The sequence below is a fragment of the Pipistrellus hanaki genome, assembly GCF_964339955.1.
Source record: "Pipistrellus hanaki genome assembly, chromosome: 16".
Lineage (NCBI taxonomy): Eukaryota > Metazoa > Chordata > Mammalia > Chiroptera > Vespertilionidae > Pipistrellus > Pipistrellus hanaki.
In genome coordinates this window covers 32,475,009-32,493,334 of record NC_140518.1, presented here as the reverse complement: position 1 = coordinate 32,493,334, position 18,326 = coordinate 32,475,009, and the positions used below count along the sequence as shown (strand labels likewise).

Here is an 18,326-nt window from a genome sequence, read left to right as displayed (position 1 = left end):
TGCGTGGCAATCCGGGACCAGGTACTCCAGGCTGCCTGAGTGCGGACCAGGGACCAAACATAAAAACATCAAAAAGATGCTCCACCAGTTTGCTCAGTGGATAGAGTGTTGGCCTGTGGACGGAAGAGTCCTGGGTTTGATTCTAGTCAAGGGCACATGCCTGGGCTGTGGGCTTAATCTCCAGTGGGGGGCGTGCAGGAGGCAGCCGATCAATGAGTCTCTCTCATCATTGAAGTTCCTCTCTCTCTTCCTCTCCCTTTCTCTTTGAAATCAATAAAAAATAATAAAAAAATCAAGAAGCAAATGAAAGTATCTGTGGCTGTTCATGGGAATGACAAGATTAATTGCTCTAAAATTTACTCAACTGAGGTTTAAAATTCATTAACAACAGCCATTTTCATGGTTCATTTGTGTCTTTTTCAAATTTGCTCACTTTTTTTCAAAGGTCCTGTTTGTTGAATTTGTTTCTACTCTTTCTCTTATCTCTTATAATTAATTTACAAACCTTATCTATCTCCCTCTCACACCGGTTCTCCTAGTTGTTCCATTTGCTGCCTCTCCCTCCTGGTGGCCTTTTCCACATGAGGTTGGTAGACAACTGGGGCAAATCCATAGAATTCCGAGTGGGAAAGATAATGATCAGTTATATTACCAACCAAGTTATCGCCTGTGTATAAAAGCAATAGCTATTGTATAGCAAAAGACTCAGAAGGTCCACCTCAAGGGCTCCTATAAAAATGTTAAAATAACAGACCAGCTAATTATGAGATCAATCAACAGTAATAACTCAAGGGTCTGTAAGGAAAGAGGGCATCTAAACATGGATGTTTATTTTTCCCTCCTAAGAACCCATTCTGAGGGTGAAATTTAAAATGTGGTCAGAAGCTATGCGCCCGCACATACACTGCAGTTATTAGTAAGAAGCGGGAGGAAATAGTCAGGTGTCTTCAGTGAGCAGACCACCCCTATGACAGAATGTTTGCAAAGCGTTAGTGATGACACTGAGAGCTGTTTGTGATGAATGCTCAGCAATATAAAGAAGAAATACACAGAAGATCAGAAGCAAACATGCCAAAGTGTTCACAGTGATTAGATGGTAAGATTATGGATATGTTGGGTGTGTATCACTTTATGTTTTTTTTTTTTTTTTACACATTGTGAATGTCAACGATGAGCCGTGTTAATTTTATAATCAGAAAAGAGGAAACTGTGTTTGATATTTTAAGAAAATGAAAACGTCTAGGGGTCACGAACTAACAGGTAAGAACGTAAATATCTGGGGTAATATTAAATAAGAAAGATAGTCGAAACCGGTTTGGCTCAGTGGTAGAGCGTCGGTCTGCGGACTGAAAGGTCCTAGGTTCGATTCCGGTCAGGGGCATGTACGTTGGTTGCGGGCACATCCCCGGTAGGGGGTGTGCAAGAGGCAGCTGGTCGATGTTTCTCTCTCATCAACGTTTTTAGCTCTCTATCTCTCTCCCTTCCTCTCTGTAAAAAACCAATAAAATATATTTTAAAATAAATAAATAAATAAATAAGAAAGAAAGATAGATGACGTTATGATAGTCTACAATTTATCCTCAACGCAGAGCTAGAGCATCCTCAGAAAAGAGGGAGGGGGGGGACTCAGGTCATGGCTCTCCTCCACTCCCCACCCTCAGAGGCTCCCCACTCATCTCACTCCAGAAAATAAAGTGTTAAAAAGCACAGCCAGAGATGATGCGAGTGAAGCATCATCCAAAGGAGAGTAAAAGCCCAAGTCCTGACCATGGTCAGCAAGGACCAACCCGATCTGACCCCTGCCACGTCTCCGACCTCCTCTCCGACCCTGACTAACGCCAGTCGCACGGGTCTCCTCGCCCATCCCCCCAGTCACCAAGCACACACCTGCGGGGCCTCTGCACGCACATGGCCTCTATGGGGATGCTCCCAGCCCTGCAGCCACACAGCGCGCTGCAGAGCTCTGCTAAACGCCATCTGACCAGGAAACCCTCCCCCGCCGCCCCCGTATAAAACAGCAGCTGCCCCCCGTGTTCCCAGCACCCTCTCCCTCTCCCCCAGGCACGTTACCACCACCTCCCATTGACCTAACGGTCTCCCTCCCACGAGAAGAGCTGTCTTGCCTGGTACATACAAGATGCTCAATGAGCATGTGCCGGGTGCCCGAATGAACACACGCATTAGACCAGCGGTTCTCAACCTTCCTGATGTCCTGACCTTTCAATACAGTGCCTCGTGTTGTGGTGACCCCCAGCCATAAAATTATTATTTTTTAAAATATTTTTTATTGATTTTTTTATAGAGAGGAAGGCAGAGAGATAGAGAGCTAGAAACGTCGATGAGAGAGAAACATCGACCAGCTGCCTCTTGCACCCCCCCCCCACCTGGGATGTGCCCGCAACCAACGTATATGCCCCTGACCGGAATCGAACCTGGGACCTTTCAGTCCGCAGACCGACGCTCTACCACTGAGCCAAACCGGTTTGGGCCATAAAATTGTTTTCGTTGCTCCTTCGTAACTGTTATTTTGCTACTGTTTTGCATTGTGATGTAAACATCTGTGTTTTCCGATTGTCTTAGGCTCTACAGCAGCGGTTCTCAACCTGTGGGTCGCCGCTAGCAGGGTGCTACCGTTACGATGCATAACAGTAGCAACGAACATAATTTTATGGCTGGGGGTCACCACCACATGGGGAACTGCACTGAGGGGTCGCGGCATGAGGAAGGTTGAGGACCGCTGTGTTTGGGGGGCTGAAGGCCCCCTCCACACGGACGTGCACCGAACAGGCAGCCATGCCCCCCCGACAGCCTGGGGACGTGTAACCAGCGCTCATCTCTCTCCAGAAAATGAAGTGTTTAACAGCACAGCCGGGGACGAGGGAGGGAAGCACCCTCCGAAGGAGAGATAAGACGCCGGAGCACGAGTCCCCGTCAGAACGCTCAGGCTCTCCCGTCGTCAGGACGCGCCTCCCCTGCGGGGACGGGCGCCTCCGTCTTATCACGGATTCAGAACCAGCTGTAGGCGGCTCTTCAAATGACATTTTAAACGTTCTTTCTATTTAGCTATCTCTTTGTTGTGATTAGATCTCTTTCTGAGCAAAATTAAAAAAAAAAAAAAAAAAAAAGGCACTGGCAAACCGATTACCCTGTCACTCTCCGCCCCAAAGCTGGCAGGAAAAGGCGGCACGTGGGTCCGGGACCCAAGGGCACCCACACTCGGGACGCCCACTGGGTGCCCACGCTTTGCCTGGCACTGCAGAGTCGGGACGTGGCGTTCCTCACCTTGCGAGGTTGTATGAGAACCTGAAAATTCAAGGACAAAGTGATGGCATGGTGCGCAGCCTCACACTCAGGAAGATAAGGGAATCCGTCCTCGGCTCTCTCCGATTTCCTGGGCGCCGTGGGCTCGGGGATTAGGACGGGCTGGCGGCGGGCCCCGCAGGTGCCACCCCAGGGCTAGCTCTCCGGGATGCCCGGGCAGCGGGAGGTGGGGACGGGCAGGCCCAGCGGCCTCTGCGGCCATCCACTGAGCCATTAATGCCGGCGACATCCGTCTTGCCTCTCGCCCACCTTCTTCCCTGTGACAGCTCCTCCATCTCTGTCCTCTGGCAGCTCAGCTGTGACTGTCACTGCATCCCACAAGGCGCCGTTTTAAGGGATGTCCTCCCTCACGGAGGGCTGCGTCTTAGGGGAGACATCCAGAGGACCCCATGTCCCCAGGGGGCGCTTCTGGCTGGGTGAGGGGGGCCTCTGGGGCGTACAGAGTACCCGGGCCAGGCCGGGCATGTACACTTCATACATCACGTTGTGCACCTAAGGACCTGGCTGCATTCTGACAGCGTCTCTGAGAAACAGACACGGTCACCTCTGCTGCAGGCCCTCCCGGCGAGACGGAAGCCAGTTCACGTGGGGGTACCTTCCCTGTCCCGAAGACACGGCCGTGACAGAGGTGCCCGTTTCTAAAACCGGCAAGGAAGCCCACCGGCCTTCCAAACCCAGATGTGCGCCTCGATGGGTGAGAAACGCCAAGGAGCGGGAGGCACAGCGGGTGGAGTTCTGGTCCCTCAGCAGCTGGGGGCCGCCGGGAGCTCGGTCGCTTAGGGCACAGGGACCACAGGAGGTGGGGGACCAGAGCCGGAGCCACCGAAAACGGGGGCCGGTGAAGGGATTTCCCCCCGGGGGAAGAGGCTGAAGAGGCGGAGCTCCCCGCTCCACCCCCGAACCAGAGCTCCCCTAAGAACACGAACAGGGACGGGAGCGGAAGAGCACCCACACGGCCGGGGCCTGGCCGGCTGCCGGGGGCGTTGGCGACTGGCCCGGGGAGTAATCCCGTTATCACCAAGGACACAGCTCAGCACCAGCCCGGGAGCCCTGGCTCTGCACGGGGGGGCCCCAGGCTCTGGGGGGAGGTGATGAGCAGGGAGAGCGAGAGGAGGGCACAGATCCCCTTCAGGACGAGCACACAAACCCGCGTTCCAGAGCCCCCGGGGAAAGCGGACCCGAGAGCCAGCAGCACCGGCCGCGGGAGAGAGAGAGAGAGAGACAAACGAGGGCGGCGGGCAGTGGAGGAGGCGGAGAGGCTCTGCAGGCAGCCGCGAGGGACGGCAGGGACAGCGCGATCCCAGGGCCTGGCCGAGGGCTCCCGCAGCGGAAGGCACCCGCGGGCCCGCAGACACCGGCACGGGCGGAGCGCACGCAGGAGCGCGGCCCGCACGCTCTGCGCCCACCAGCCCCGCCCCCTGTCTCCCTCCCCCGGAGCTCCGGCCGATGTCCTGCTCCCGTGTGGCCCCCCTTCCCGTCCGGGTGCAGCGAGGAAAGCCCTAGGTGTGGGGCTAGGACAGTGGTCGGCAAACTCCTTCGTCCACAGAGCCACATATCGACAGCACAACGACCGATGTTTCTTTGGAGAGCCACATTTTTTTCAACGTAAACTTCTTCTAACGCCACCTCTTCAACACAGACTCCCCAGGCCGTGGTATTCTGTGGAAGAGCCACACTCAAGGGGCCGAAGAGCCGCATGTGGCTTGCGAGCCGCGGTTTGCCGACCACTGGGTTAGGAGGTGCGGGTTCAAGCCCCACCTCGAGACTGCCTCACTGAGCGTCACTTCTCCTCCTGAAAAGGGGTCAGAACTGGAGGGACAGAACCTCTGCACCGGAAGGGCCTGTGGGTGGCCTCACTTCCTGCTCCCACAGAAGCTGCCAGCAGGGTGCCCACCTCCCCATCTCCATTTCCCCCTCGGCGGCAGGGGACACTGACAGCACCCTCACAGGGCCCTGTGAGAGGATTTAACGGACTCCCACAGCCCAGTGCCAAGCTCATCATGAATGTCCAACCGGGGCGGCCGTTACTATTGCTATAATAATAGGTGCCCCCTGCCCCCTTCCCCCCCAACCTACAGACAGTGTGAGGGCTTCCCACTGAAGCCAGGGGCCCAGGCACGGCAGACCCAGGGCCCACCGCCACCTCCGCCCTGTGGAAACGGGCGAGCCGGCAGGTGATCCCCCACCCTCCTCCCTGGTCACCCCCAGTCGGTCCTCCTTGGCCTCCAGAGAAGCCCCTCCCCCCGTGACCCACCATGACCTTCCCCCAATGGGATGGGCTCAGGCCCGGCCCCCGCACGGCCCGCCCGCCCGTCGCCCTGGGCACCCTACCTCTCTCTGCTCACTGCAGATCTTACACAGCCACAGGGGCCGCTTCTGGCCGGGGCAGGCCTCGATCCCGCACTTGGTGCAGACTTTCTATAAGAGAGAGGACACGGGAGGTCACCACGGGAGCCGGGAGCCCGTGGCCGTACCCCGAGGGCCGGCGTTGGCTTTGGGCCGGCGGGCGGCTCTGGGGCACCCTGGACGTGCCCACCCCTGAACCCCCACAGTACAGATCCCCATCCCCCTCCCCCCCCAACCACATCCTCTCGGGAGCACAGCACAGCGAGCCGCCCGGAGCCGCAGCTGCACCGTGTTCCCGGCAGAGAACTGGCCGCCGCCCAGCGCCCAGCGCCCAGCGCGATGGGAGCGCCAGGCGCGGGCAGCGGAGAACGAGAAGCCCGGCACGTGGGCAGCAGAGGAGGTTATGCAACAGAGAAAACACACCGGGGCAGAGTCACGCAAACGAGCCACGGGCATAAGAAGGTGCTGTCGCAAGGAAGACCTTCCCCCAGGCCCAGGCCCTCCACGGCCCTGGCCCGGCGCCCTGCGGCCTGAGCAGCGGGCCGTGTCCCCGGGGAGGCCTCTGGGGCTGGAGGCAGCTGGCCATGGGCCACGCTCACCAGCAAGCAGCGGACTCAGGTCTGGCTCTGGAGCCGTTATGTAATGAGTAGCCAGAGCCTCGTGCCTGCAGCGGCTGACCCTCGATGCTGCTTAAGCTCGCACCTTCCACATACATATCCTGCGCCCGGCGACACGGTGGCGGGAGAGGCTGGGGACACGGCCCGGGAGGCGGGGGGCCTGGTGGGGCCGAGACGGGCTCCCGGTTAACGGGGTACAGGCTGCCTCGGTGACAGCAGGCCCTCCTCTGAGCGCGGGCGCGGGCGCTCGGGGCTCCTCCATGTTTCTGCCACGTCCCTGCAGCCTGGGGTTCTCTCCGCCTGCCCCCCCTGCCCCCCCCCCACCTGCCCCACCACAGAGGGGAGGCTGGATCTGTCACCTGGCCTTTCCCGCAGGCTGCCAACTGAGCAAGCGGCACACCCTCCTCTCCACGGAGAGGAGAATGTCACCAGCTTGGCTTTCCCCGCCTGTCGTCCCCGCCGAGTGGGCAGCTGAGCCCGCGCTGCAGGGGGAAGCCGGCTCTCGGCGGCGGGAGGGGAGCCGACACGTTCCTGGGGCGGGAGGGTGTGCGTTTGCAGCCGTCCAGTCCTCAGGGGTGAGAGATGTCATGTGTCCTCTGATTCCCCAAAGGACAGGAATCTCCCAGTCCCAGCGCTCTGGGCGGGCCAGAAAGTCCACCCCCGTCACAGCGGGGCCCCTTGAGAAGGCCCTGGGCTAGGGGGGTGGTCCCCCTGTCTGGGTGCTCACTGCTGTGCTGCTCTCCCTCTGAGCTCCGGGGTCCCTTGGAAGGAAGGGGCCGGACCACCTCTGCGCCAGGCCTGGGCTTGGGATCTGTGCCTGATCTGAAATTCCCTCTTCTCCAGGAGGACTGCCTCTCGCTACCCCTCACCCCAGCCCTTCCCCCTCAGGGCAGGCCCCCCGGGAGCCCAGGAGGTGGACACACACACAGGCCCCGCCCCCAGGGGTAACGAGAGAGGACGGAGGTGCTGAAGCCGGCTGGCTGTTTTCCTTCCAATTCCCCCTACCCCGAACAAGCAAATGGTGCACGTGTGAAAAGGAGGGTGGCCCTTTAAGAGGTGAGATTTTCCTGCCGAGTTTTCCACGTGCTGACAGGGTTCCATGCCAGGCGCCCTCCGAGCACAGAGCGCTCCGCCCGTCCCTCCCACGGAGACGACGGTGCCGGGAACAGGGAGAGCCATGGTGTGTGCCAAGCAGCCAGTACGGAGGGGCGGGGGCAGGCTCTCGGTGATGCAGCCGCGCACACGGAGGCTCGGAGACGGTGAAGGCCTGCCGGAGGCCCCAGCGCTAGGCCGGGAGGATCAGGACTCGGGACCTCAGAGAGCGGGGTCACGCCCTGCCCCGCCCAGCACCGGGCTGGCGCCCATGGCTGTCCAAGGAGCCCGCTCCGGTGCCTGGCAGTGTGGCTGGTGGTTCGCAGATGAGTGAACGGGCAGGGGTGACACGGCCGGGACAGGCTGTGCCGGGGATGCGTGTGCAGCCGCATGTGCTCGCTCATCGGCTCCACGGCACGGGTTCTGGGAGTCTGGCTCCGCCCTCCCCCGTATTTCTCAGGAGGGGCGGCCACTCCGCAGAGGAGAGAGGTTTCCCAGGCAGACAGGGAGCCCAGCCCCGCGGCCTCCCCAGCAGCAGCCTCCCTCAAGCTGTGGCAGGGCCCCCCCCCCCCCCCCAGCCGCCAACACATTCAGCAGAGCTGGGGGCTGCGGCCTCTGCCCCTGTCTCAGTCAGCTCCGGGTGCTGTAACAAAACAGCCCTGGCCTGGCTGGCGTACACAGCAGACACGCGTTCCACAGCTCCGGGCTGGGACTCCCCGACCCAGGTGCCAGCAGGCCGGGCTCTCGGAGAGGGTCCTTTCTCTGTGCCCCCTCTTTTGCTTCTGCACTCCGGAAGCCCACAAATGGACTCGTCATCATCCGTCTCAACCTGGATCACTCAGAGCCCCCCGTCCTCCCCGGGTCCCCCCTCGGGCTGTCCCGCCCTGTCACCGACTCTGCTTCCCAGACACCCTGCCCTGAGCCCGCCCCGGAGCACGGCAGCTCGGTGCCCTGGGCACAGGCTTCCGGGTGAGGCAGGCCCGTGTGGGCCCGTGTGGGTCCGTGGGCAAGCCACGCAACGCCTCTTGGAGCCTCGGGTGTTCTCACCTGTGGAACGGAATCGTGTTTGTCCCCTGGGTTAGCTGAGGGTTAGCTGAGATCCGCCTGCACAGCGACCAGCACATTATAAGCTTTCGATACCTGCCACCAGGTATTATCACCAGTGACATCCCCGTGCCCTGCCCTGAAGCCGTGCCTGGTTCTCCTCCAGGCCTGCGCCAGCTCCGAGGGCAGCCACCAGCCTCATGTGGCTATCTAAATCAAAATTAATTAAAACCGAATCAAAGGAGGAGCCCAGCTCCTTGGTCACACCGACCATATTTCAAGTGCTCAATAGCCACACGTCACGCCGGACGGCACAGAAACAGAACGTTCCCATCAGCACAGGAAGCCCTGCTGGATGGCGCTGAGCCGCCGGGCCCAGGCCTCGGCCTCAGGGCCTCAGCACTCACTACCGCCCTCCCTGGCCTGTGCCCACTGCTCCTCACAAGGCCTCCCTTCCCATCAGCCTCTGCGGTCCAGTGCCTGCTGTGCTCAGCCTGTCTTTGGTCTTGGCCTCACCCCACCCCACCCCTCCCGATGGGACGCCCACTCGCCTTCCAATTTAGGGATTCCTACACCATCACCTGCGGGGTGCCCACGGGGCGGGCAGGGCCCAGGCCTCACGTGTCCCCAAGGAAGCGCCCAGCGCTCGGACCCAGGTCAGCCTGCCAAGGCCGAGTGGCTGCCCGCTGCATTGCCAGAGTGGGGTTTAAGCCGGGCTCGAAGGATGGGAGTGCACATGCCCTCAGTAAATATCGTCTGATGGATTACACACCCGAGCTGGTGGGGAACAGAGAAAGACACCGGAGAGAGTGCCCAGAGCTGTGTGCTGTCTTCACCCCACAGACCACGGCTCACAGACCCCTGGGCCTGGGGACAGGGGTGGTGGGGCCAGATGCTCACGAGAGGCTGGTCAGCTCCATCCCGGGGGTAGGGGGTGCAGGCGTGTGGGCGTGTGGCACCTCCCGCAGGTTCCCTCCGCCCTTTGCCCTGTGGGGTGCTGTGAGGGGCTGGGGGTGGTATGACAAGGCACACACCCTCCTCGCCCACGCACAGCCCCGGGTTCAGGCTGCCTGCCGTCCCTGGTGGAACCCACGTCAGACCTCACCATCTCTCCGTGGTGCCGTGCCTCTGGCTGGGGAATGCAGGCCCGCAAAAAGGTAACATGCTCCAGTTCGAGAAATACATAATTGCTTCTCTACAACGCCTCCAATCAGTGAGAGGATAATGAGCCTTTTCCCCTATGGGCTTGGTCTTTACCCCCAAGTTGTAAAAAAAAAAAAGAGAGAGAGAAAACGAAGCAGGTAGTATTTTAAAAATCCAGTGAGAGTGTGAGCCAGCTGTGGCATTAAGTCGACACAAAGGGTACGCTCCACAGCCGGCCAAGGAGAGCTCTGGGGCCGGGGGGCGGTCACTCGCCTCCCTGCCCGAGATGGGCTTCCAGAGAGCGGAACTGCCCTGGGCACGGGAGCACTGGCTTCCCGGGCAGGTGGTCATGGCTGCTCATGCTTCCCACAGCCTCGTACCGTGTCTGCGTGTCCAACAATCCACGTCTAGCTCGGGGCGGCACTCAGAGCAGGAGTGACAAAAGGGCCTTCCCTTGGCACATGCCATCGCCTCAGCCCTGCCCCCGGCACTCCACCCATCCCTTCGCAAACACATATCCCAGACTGGAGCGCACCCACGGGGAAGGGGATGGTTCCGGGGCATAGCCCACGGGGCACAGACTTTGGGGCCGGTTTAGATGCCACCTCAGACTTGTCACTATCCTGCTCTGCGGCTCATTCCCTCGTCTGTGAAACGGCGGTGACAGGCAGGCTCACGCCACCGCAGGGAGGATCAAGGCAGATGATTCATGAGCGCGCTCAGCACGGAACACGGTACAGAGCAGGCAGCAGCCACAGCTCTGTCCCACATGCCTGGATCCGCAGGGATGCCAGCACTGTCAGCCATACACGCCCAAACCCAGAATTGTCCCCCATCCTCACTCTCCCTCATTCCCACCCAAATAACCCATCTCCACAAACTCTAACTCTCGACTGTCAGCTGCCCTCCAACCCCTCCCCGCTCCATGCTGCCAACTCCAGGGCCCCCCCGCACCGGGCCCCCAGCAGGTCTCCTCATCCCCTCGCTGGCCAGCCTCCAGCTGGTTCCCGATATGGCAGCCGGAGTGATCTTTTCAAGATGCAAATCTAATCATGTTCTTTCTCCCATCCCTGCCAGCATAAAAGCTTTCAGAGACTCCCCGTGGCTCTCTGGATGGAGACAGCCCCTTTCGCCTGGTGCGTGAGGCCCGCTCAGGCTGGACGCTCCCCCGTGCCAGCCCGCCCCCTGCCCTGGTGCTGTGAGTGAGCCCCAGCCCTGGGGGCCTGTCTCCAGTCCCTGGTCCTCGCCCTGTTCTTCCTGCCCCAGGACCATGGCACGTGCTGCTCGGTCTGTCTATCTGGGAGGCACGTGGTCACACTCTCTCCTCGTTAACATTCAGACCTCTGCAGAAGCACCACTTCTCCGAGGAGGCCCGCCCTGACTCCCTGCCTGGCTGGAGCTTCCATATTAAGTGCCTGCCTTTGGTCCTCAGCGGCCAGGAATTTTAGGCCCGTTCACGTGGCTCTGTGACAGCCACCACTTCCTCTACCACCAGGCTGTCAGCTCCAGAGGGCAGAGGCCGGGTCTGTTCTATTCACCTTCCTATGCCCAGGGCCTGGCATAATAAATATTTGCAGAACAAATGCACGAACCAGCAGCAGCTACTTTCACTATTGCTGTTGAGAAGGCAGGATGTGGTCCCTCCTAGAACGTGCCAGTTACAGAGGTGAGGCACGGGGAGACAGGACACACCCACGTGGCAGCGAGGGGGTGGGACAGCCTGCACTCGGGTAGGACATCCAGGGGCAGGGCTGCTGGCCGGCGGGCCTCCTTCTCAGGGTCCGTGTGTGGCCCCAGGCTGGCCCACACACCAGGGAAAGGACTCTGAGCACCCTGTGTTAAGGGGGCACCCCACAGGACCCCTCCGTGCTGGTCCTCCACCCTGGGGTGCACCCTGCAGGGCCGGAGAGGTCATGTGGGTGCGACCCTGAACAACGATGCTCCGTGTCCTTTCCCTGCGCGCAGACGCCTCTCCCTGGGTGCAGCCTCATCCTAAGGTCTGAGCGGCACCCTCCTCGACGTCCTCACAATCCCGGCCGCCCGGGGGACCCCTGGCCTCCCGGGAGCACACACTGACGGCAACACCTTCCCCTCCCACAGCGCCGCCCGGAGGCAGGAAGTGCACCTGCGCTCAGGCCCTGGCTCCCCATCCTCACTGTGAACCCCGCCAACCTCAGGCAGAATCCCTCCCCCACTCCACAGGGGGAGTTCCCCGACTGATCTGGTCAGAGGAAGGGACGGGGGGCAGGGCCGGGAACAAAGCTGCTCTCGGGAACACTCAGTGACTGAGGAACAGCCGGCACCCGGACAGGCCTGCGGGCGCGGCGGGATCATCATCCATCACCCAGACGGAGATGTTGGCGACGCTCAGCCAACCACAACAAGATGAAATTGTGCTCCCGCGTCCCGAACACGGAGGCCGGGGAAACGCACGCTGGACTGCGGAGAGGAATACTGGGGACGGTTAATGAGAAAATATCGGATGCTTAACGCAACAAACGCTCCGTCGACACCGGTGGAAGCGGCGAGGACGAGGGAGGCACAGCCGCTGTCCCCGAGGGCCTGGGGCGGGAGGAGATCCGAACCAGCAAGACGGACACGGAAAAGGACTTTTCAGAGTCCCAGCCACTGACAGCGACCGTGAGCGCGTCTCTCGGTGAACGACACCGCAAACGAAGGGCAGAAATGGCTACGTTAAAGTGACCAGACGTCCTAATTTTTTTTAAAAGGTTTTTTTTTTTTTTTATTGAAAATAAATTTTAAATCGGGACAAATTGTTAAAAATCAGGACTGTCCCGCCAAAAGCGGGACGTCTGGTCACCTTAGGCCAGTGTTTCCCAACCTTCTCTCATGATGAGAATCACCTGGTGGAGTTGTTAAAACACAGATTCCTGAATCCCAACTAAGAAGTGCTAAACTAGAATTTTTGAGAACATATAGGTAAAATTGCATACCTAACTTAGTGCTCTGTATATAAAATCTGTCTTAGAGCACTAGTTAAGTATACAATTTTACCTATATGTTTCCAAAAATTCTAGTTTAGCACTTCTTAGTTGGGATTCAGGAATCTGTGTTTTAACAACTCCACCAGGTGATTCTCATCATGAGAGAAGGTTGGAAAACACTGCCTTAGGCTATGTACAAGTGACAGCAGCACACGCACAGAGCCACGTGAAGACGGGACCCCACACGTGTGCACTTCACATCACACGGCGTGTCCTGGTTGCCAGAAATCAAACCTTCAGAGGGAAACACCCGACTGCATTTTAGGGAAAATGAGGCAGCAGTCAGGCTTCTGGAGGCAGCACCGCCACCTGCGGGCAGGCCCTCCGCTCCCGCACCTGACGCTGCTCCGGGACCAGCCGCAAACCCCAGCCGTGCGGGCCCAGCCCCCCGCCGCCTCTCCCAGAGGGAGGAAGCTTCCAAACGCCTCCTCCCTCCGCCCGCCGCTCACCAGGCCGCCCGTCGCCTGGCGCCGTGTCGGGGTGGAGGGCAGGGTTGCAAAGGGAACAGAAGCAGCTCTTGCTTATGACCTTTCACAAGCGCGTAACGAGAAATCCCCTCGTGTGGGCCTTGGATCACGGCTGTGCTCCTGCCCCACTGTGCGTGTCTGATGGGGGTGGGGGTATGGGGGGGGTTCAGGCAGGATGGGACCGCCAGACTGGCAGGGGTGGAGGTGGTGGCTGCTCACCTGCCCCCTCCACGGGGCCCACCCACCGGCCCCTGTTCTGTTAACTCTTCCGGGTCCTGGTTGTCCTCGCATCGCCTCTGAGACCAGAAACGGCCTGCTCCGCCCTGCGGGGCTCCCTCTGCGGGGACAGACTCCTGGGGCCCTTCTTAGCTCCCTCCAGCCCTAAGGGAACAAACCCCTGGCCTCTGTGCCCGCCCACCAGCCTGGGCTCCTGGAGGTGACCGGGCTGCGCTGGGCACGGCCCTCAGACTTCCAGCTGCAGGTCCCCGGGCCCCGTCAGGACCACGGAGGGATGGCGCTCGGACCAGCGGTCTCCGGGGAGGCCAGGTCCCCGCGGCCTGCCGCTCTCCACCTCTGCCCGCGGGGAGGGAGTAGGGCGGGGAAGGCCCCGGGGGTGAAGGAGCAGCTTACATCCATCTTGCTCCTCGCTGCATGGTCGCTTAGGGTTACAACTCCTAACAATGATCACAGCCACCATTTACTGAGCACCTCGTCCGGGCCCGGCACCAAGCTCAGCGCTCAACAGACATCACCATGATCACATTCAGTCTCCTGTACGCTCACCACGGCCCCTGGAGGGAGGGCTTAGGGTCCGGATGCTGTGGAGGAGGCTGCTGGAGGCCCCCAGGTGCTGGGGGCGTGGCTAAGTTCACATGGCGAGGAGGTGGCAGGCCGGGGTGCAGACCCAGGTCTGTAACAATAAAAACGGGCTTACGTAACCCGCCTCGCGCGCAGGCTGCAGCCGGCGTGCCTGACATGGATTATTCACTTAACAAGGCGAGGCGGGGCAGGCGGCTCGGGTCACACCAGGGCAGCCAGCAGAGGGCGGACTGGGGCCCACGTCCCGATCTGACCTCTCACCCACACTCCCTGTGACACCCCCACCACGAGCTGAGAGAGGGCCCGGGAACAACGCTGGCTGAAGATAAACGGCAGCTCCCTTTCCGACGTGGCCACCGAACACGCCAGGAGCAGGGACACGGAACTGACGGCCAGACACCGCCGGCTGCAGCCTCCCAGCCTGACCCTGGCTGCATAACCCAGCTCTGCTCCCCAGGCCCTGGAGCTGGGCTCCCACCGAGGACTGGCCCCTGCAGTGCCTGGCCCGGCCTCCGTTAAAGGAGCCTGCGTCTCAGAGCGACGGCCCCGGAGGAGGCTCTGCCATTGGGGTTGTTCCATTCTCGCACCCAGAGTCCTGACAATGCCTTGCCCCGCCCCACAGCCCCGGAGCTCATGGCTGCAATGGGGCTGCCACGAAGCCCCAGCGCTGAGGGAAGGCGCGGGCTGCGGTCAGCACTGGCCATGCCAGGACCCCCGGGCCGGTTCTGCCGCGAAGACACTCGCTCTGAGATCCGACATCCTGCAGGGGTCCTCAAACTTTTTAAAGTGGGGGCCAGATCACGGTCCCTCAGAGAGCTAGAGGGCCGGACTATATGAACTACTAATTCCTACTGCAACACCTCGGCTGCGCTCACTGCCCAGAAAACCTGGCGGGCAGGATCAGACTCCCCCGGAGGCTGCATGTGGCCCGCGGGCCGTAGTTTGAAGACCCCTGTCCTAGGGCGTGTGCCCAGGGCCTCAGCCTGGCCTCAGAGACACGGAAGTCACAGCCCTGCTGGTGGGAAGGCAAGGCAGGAGGCTCCGCTGTCCTTCCGCCACCCCTCCCCCTGGTGGGCGGCGACCTCACTGCAGGTTGGGCCGATGATGCCCGGAGCATCCGGAAAACACTTCCCATGGCCCTGCTGCGGCCAGGCCCGGCCTCGGCGAGGGTGCGGTAAGGCTCACGGGCTGAGGGGGGGAGAGACAAGAACACGGACGCACACCGAAGGCCTTGGCCCCACCTCGCCCGCCAGCTTCCCAAGCCCATGGTGCCCGCCAAGCGCCACTGTCTGCTCCCCACACTCTAGGGTAGGGGTGTCGAACTCAATCAGAGAAGGGGCCAAAATCTAAAATCCAGCCTAAATCGTGGGCCGAATGGTTTACTGAACAGTCATAAACTGACAATGTCATAAACTGACAGCGGAGTGCAGTGATGACAGCGCGGTGCGGGCCACATTGCAAGGCCTGGCGGGCTGGGTTTGGCCCGCGGGCCTTGTGCTTGACACATGTGCCCTAGGGGTTCCCATGCCTCCATGCTGTGCCTCATGGCTAGGAGCTTCTGTGTATCTCCTCCGTGACGCCCTCCCTCACCCCCCACGCCCACCCCGTGTGCTCCCACAGTGGGCGTCCAGAGAGGAGAGCTAATTGCATCCTACGGACAGACGCTGTCTCTCCAGTGACTGCACAGACCCGCTGCCCCCTCCCCCCAGCCCCAGCCCAGCCCAGCCCCTCCCAGCTCAGCCGGGGACACGCAGCCTCGGCAGCCGCTCCAGAGGTCAGCACTGTCTTCGCTGACTTCCAGGGTCATCCTCACTCTCGGGAGGTCAGTGTGTGTGAAAACACCCCCTCCCTTCCCCACGGCCCCTCGGGGCCTGGGACACAGCCCATTAGCCTCAAAGCCCGGAAGGACCTGTCGCTGGAACGGATTTTTTTATTTGAGAAAACACAGCAGCCTAGACAAACACCCTCAGGCTCCCGAACATTCTGGCGGCAGCAGCATCACTAACGAGCAATTAGGGGCCCTGGCGGTGTGCAGAGCGGGCTCGGAGGGCTCTGAGGAGAGCGGGAATGGTCGGGCAGGTGCAGGGAGGCCCAACCCTCAGCCCCAGAACTCCCAGCCCAGGAGGGTCATTAACGTGAGCCAGGGAATGGGCTGGGAGCCGGGGGCACCGCATGGAGGCGGTCAGACCTCATTCTGGGGGCAGCGGGAGCCACTGAGGACCTCAGGGGGCGGGCAGAGCACCCCCGTCAAGGAGCAGAGGCCCAGGGAACGAGCTGGAAGGCCCAGGAGACTCCCCGGGGGCAGCCGGGAGTGGTGGGGAGGCCGAGCCATGGCCCCGGGCGCTCCGGCCTCGCTCGCTCCCCAGAGGGCCGAGCTCAGCCCGGCAGAGGTGCTTCCTGGGCAGATGATAACCCCGCCCAGCCTCAGTGTCTCCATCTGTCACCCGGGAGTCACCCCTCTACAGAAGGGGGATGACAAGGCGGAGGGAAGCGTTGGTGAGAGAGCCAGGGAAGGTCCCCCAAGCTGCGTGTGAGAAAGGCCTGGCTCTGTCTTGGTTTGGAGGCCGAGGCTCAGGGCAGCCTCTGAAGAGAAGCTGGCTCCCCCTTCCCCTCCCCTCCCCTCCCCTCCCTGCTGCCCCAGCAGCAGGAGAGGCACCTGCTGCCCAGCCCCACCCTCAGGCTCCATCCACCCCAGGTCAGGGTCCGCGGACAGCACAGGCCGCGGCCGGGGCGGCGGGCGGTGGGAGAGCGATGACGAGCGGCAGGCCTGCGAGGTGCGGCGGCAGGCAGGGCGCAGCGGCGAGGCGAGGCGAGGCCGGCCACACGGCGGGCTGGAAATGTCATTATCGGTTATTTACCGCAACAGAGGACAAGAGGCTGCACAGAACAGCCGTTCCCGGTAACAGCTGCTAAACGGATTTGCCAACACCACTTCCTGCGGCCTGCCTTCCCTCACGAATGTACAATGACCAGACCCGGGGGGCCACGGGCCGGGGGGCGCAGACAGCTGCCTCCGGAAGGAGCCTGCCCCCGCCCAGGCCTGGAGACCGCTGTGCTCCCTCGAGGAGGGGCGGCCGGCCTCCCAGGGACTCTCATCCACCACTCAGCAAACACAAACCCCCAGCAAACCCCCAGACGTGTCCAGGCCCCGCCCAGCGTCCTGGGGGTGCGACAAGCCTGGGTGTGTGTGTTTGCTTCAGGGGCGGCCAGGGGGTGGTCAGAACGAGGGCCGACGACCCCTTCTCCAGGGCGAGAGACGCTTAGTCAATGGCCTTGGCACCCAATTGGCAAGCTGGCACCAAATACCACCTTCCTTTTGGGGGGGGGGGGTGGTGTCTCCTATGAGCCTTCAGCTCTTTTTACCCCCAAAGAGTGAGCAAAGTTCTGACTTGAGATATGAGGCCCTGGCGTCGCCCAGAGCCTCAGTTTCTCCGCCTGGAAAATGGGTCTAATCACTGTCTTTTGCCTGCCTCCCTCCCGGGGGCCGTAAAGGGTACATGGTATCACAGGAACATCAGACACCAAGGGGCGTCTCAGGAGCACAAGCCCAGCCCCACCCTGGCATCTCCCTGCCGAGAGGACACGGACTCAATCCCGGCCTGAGACAGAGAGGCCTGGGAAGCAAACCCACCACTGCTTTAAAAGAACCATGCACCGGGCTCCGTCTGCGCCCGGGCCTGCTCCTCCGGCCTGCACTGGGCCCAGCTCAGGAGCGACAGCGGCCACCGCTGCGTCTGTGCCTCTGGAGTGCACGGGCTTCCTGTTTCAGAGCATCCAACAGGCTCTCTCACACAGTCCCGTTCCTGGTCTGCCTCTGGACCTGACCTCCCCAGAGACCCACTGCTTCCTGAATAAGAACCCCTTTTTTTGATGGCTCTGCTGCCTATAGGACACTTCTTCTTTTTAATATATATATATTTTATTGATTTTTTTACAGAGGAAGGGGGAGAGAGAGAGAGCCAGAAACATCGATGAGAGACAAACATCGATCAGCTGCCTCCTGCAACACACCCCCTACTGGGGATGTGCCCACAACCAAGGTACATGCCCTTGACCAGAATCGAACCTGGGACCCTTCAGTCCCAGACCAACGCTCTATCCACTGAGCCAAACCGGTTCCGGCCTAGAGGACACTTGTTAGCCAGGCACCAGGTGGGGCCTTTGGGCGGAGTCAGCGTTCCATGAGACCATGAGGGTGGGGCCCCTAGATGGGGTTAGTGGCCCTCAGGTTGCTGCCAGCTTTCTGCTGGGGTCCCCTCCCATACCCCCTCAGACCTCGGGCTGGCTGTGGGGCCCGGGTCCGGTCTGCCTGCGCCTTCCCTCCAGCCCTCCCCGTCCTGAGCAGGGACACCTCCCCTCCCGCAGCCGAACTTCCCTGAGGACCAGCTTAGAGCGGAGGGCCATGCCGCCTCATCCTCTCTCACGGGGCTCTCTCACAGGGCTCGGCACTCATCACCGCGACCACCGCTTCC

At 61.0% G+C, this 18,326-nt stretch overlaps 1 protein-coding gene across 3 annotated transcripts in view; it reads right to left on the bottom strand.

Moving 5' to 3' along the window:
• RPH3AL (rabphilin 3A like (without C2 domains)) overlaps positions 1–18,326 on the bottom strand; it is a 95,756-nt gene that overhangs the window by 41,251 nt on the left and 36,179 nt on the right. For 2 of the 3 annotated variants that reach the window (XM_084863034.1, XM_084863036.1), the window contains one exon: positions 5,653–5,739. The exons of the other annotated variant lie outside the window; for it this stretch is intronic. In XM_084863034.1, the coding sequence (XP_084719160.1) occupies positions 5,653–5,739 (87 nt within the window). The remainder of the gene's footprint in view (positions 1–5,652; positions 5,740–18,326) is intronic. 3 annotated transcript variants of the gene reach the window in all.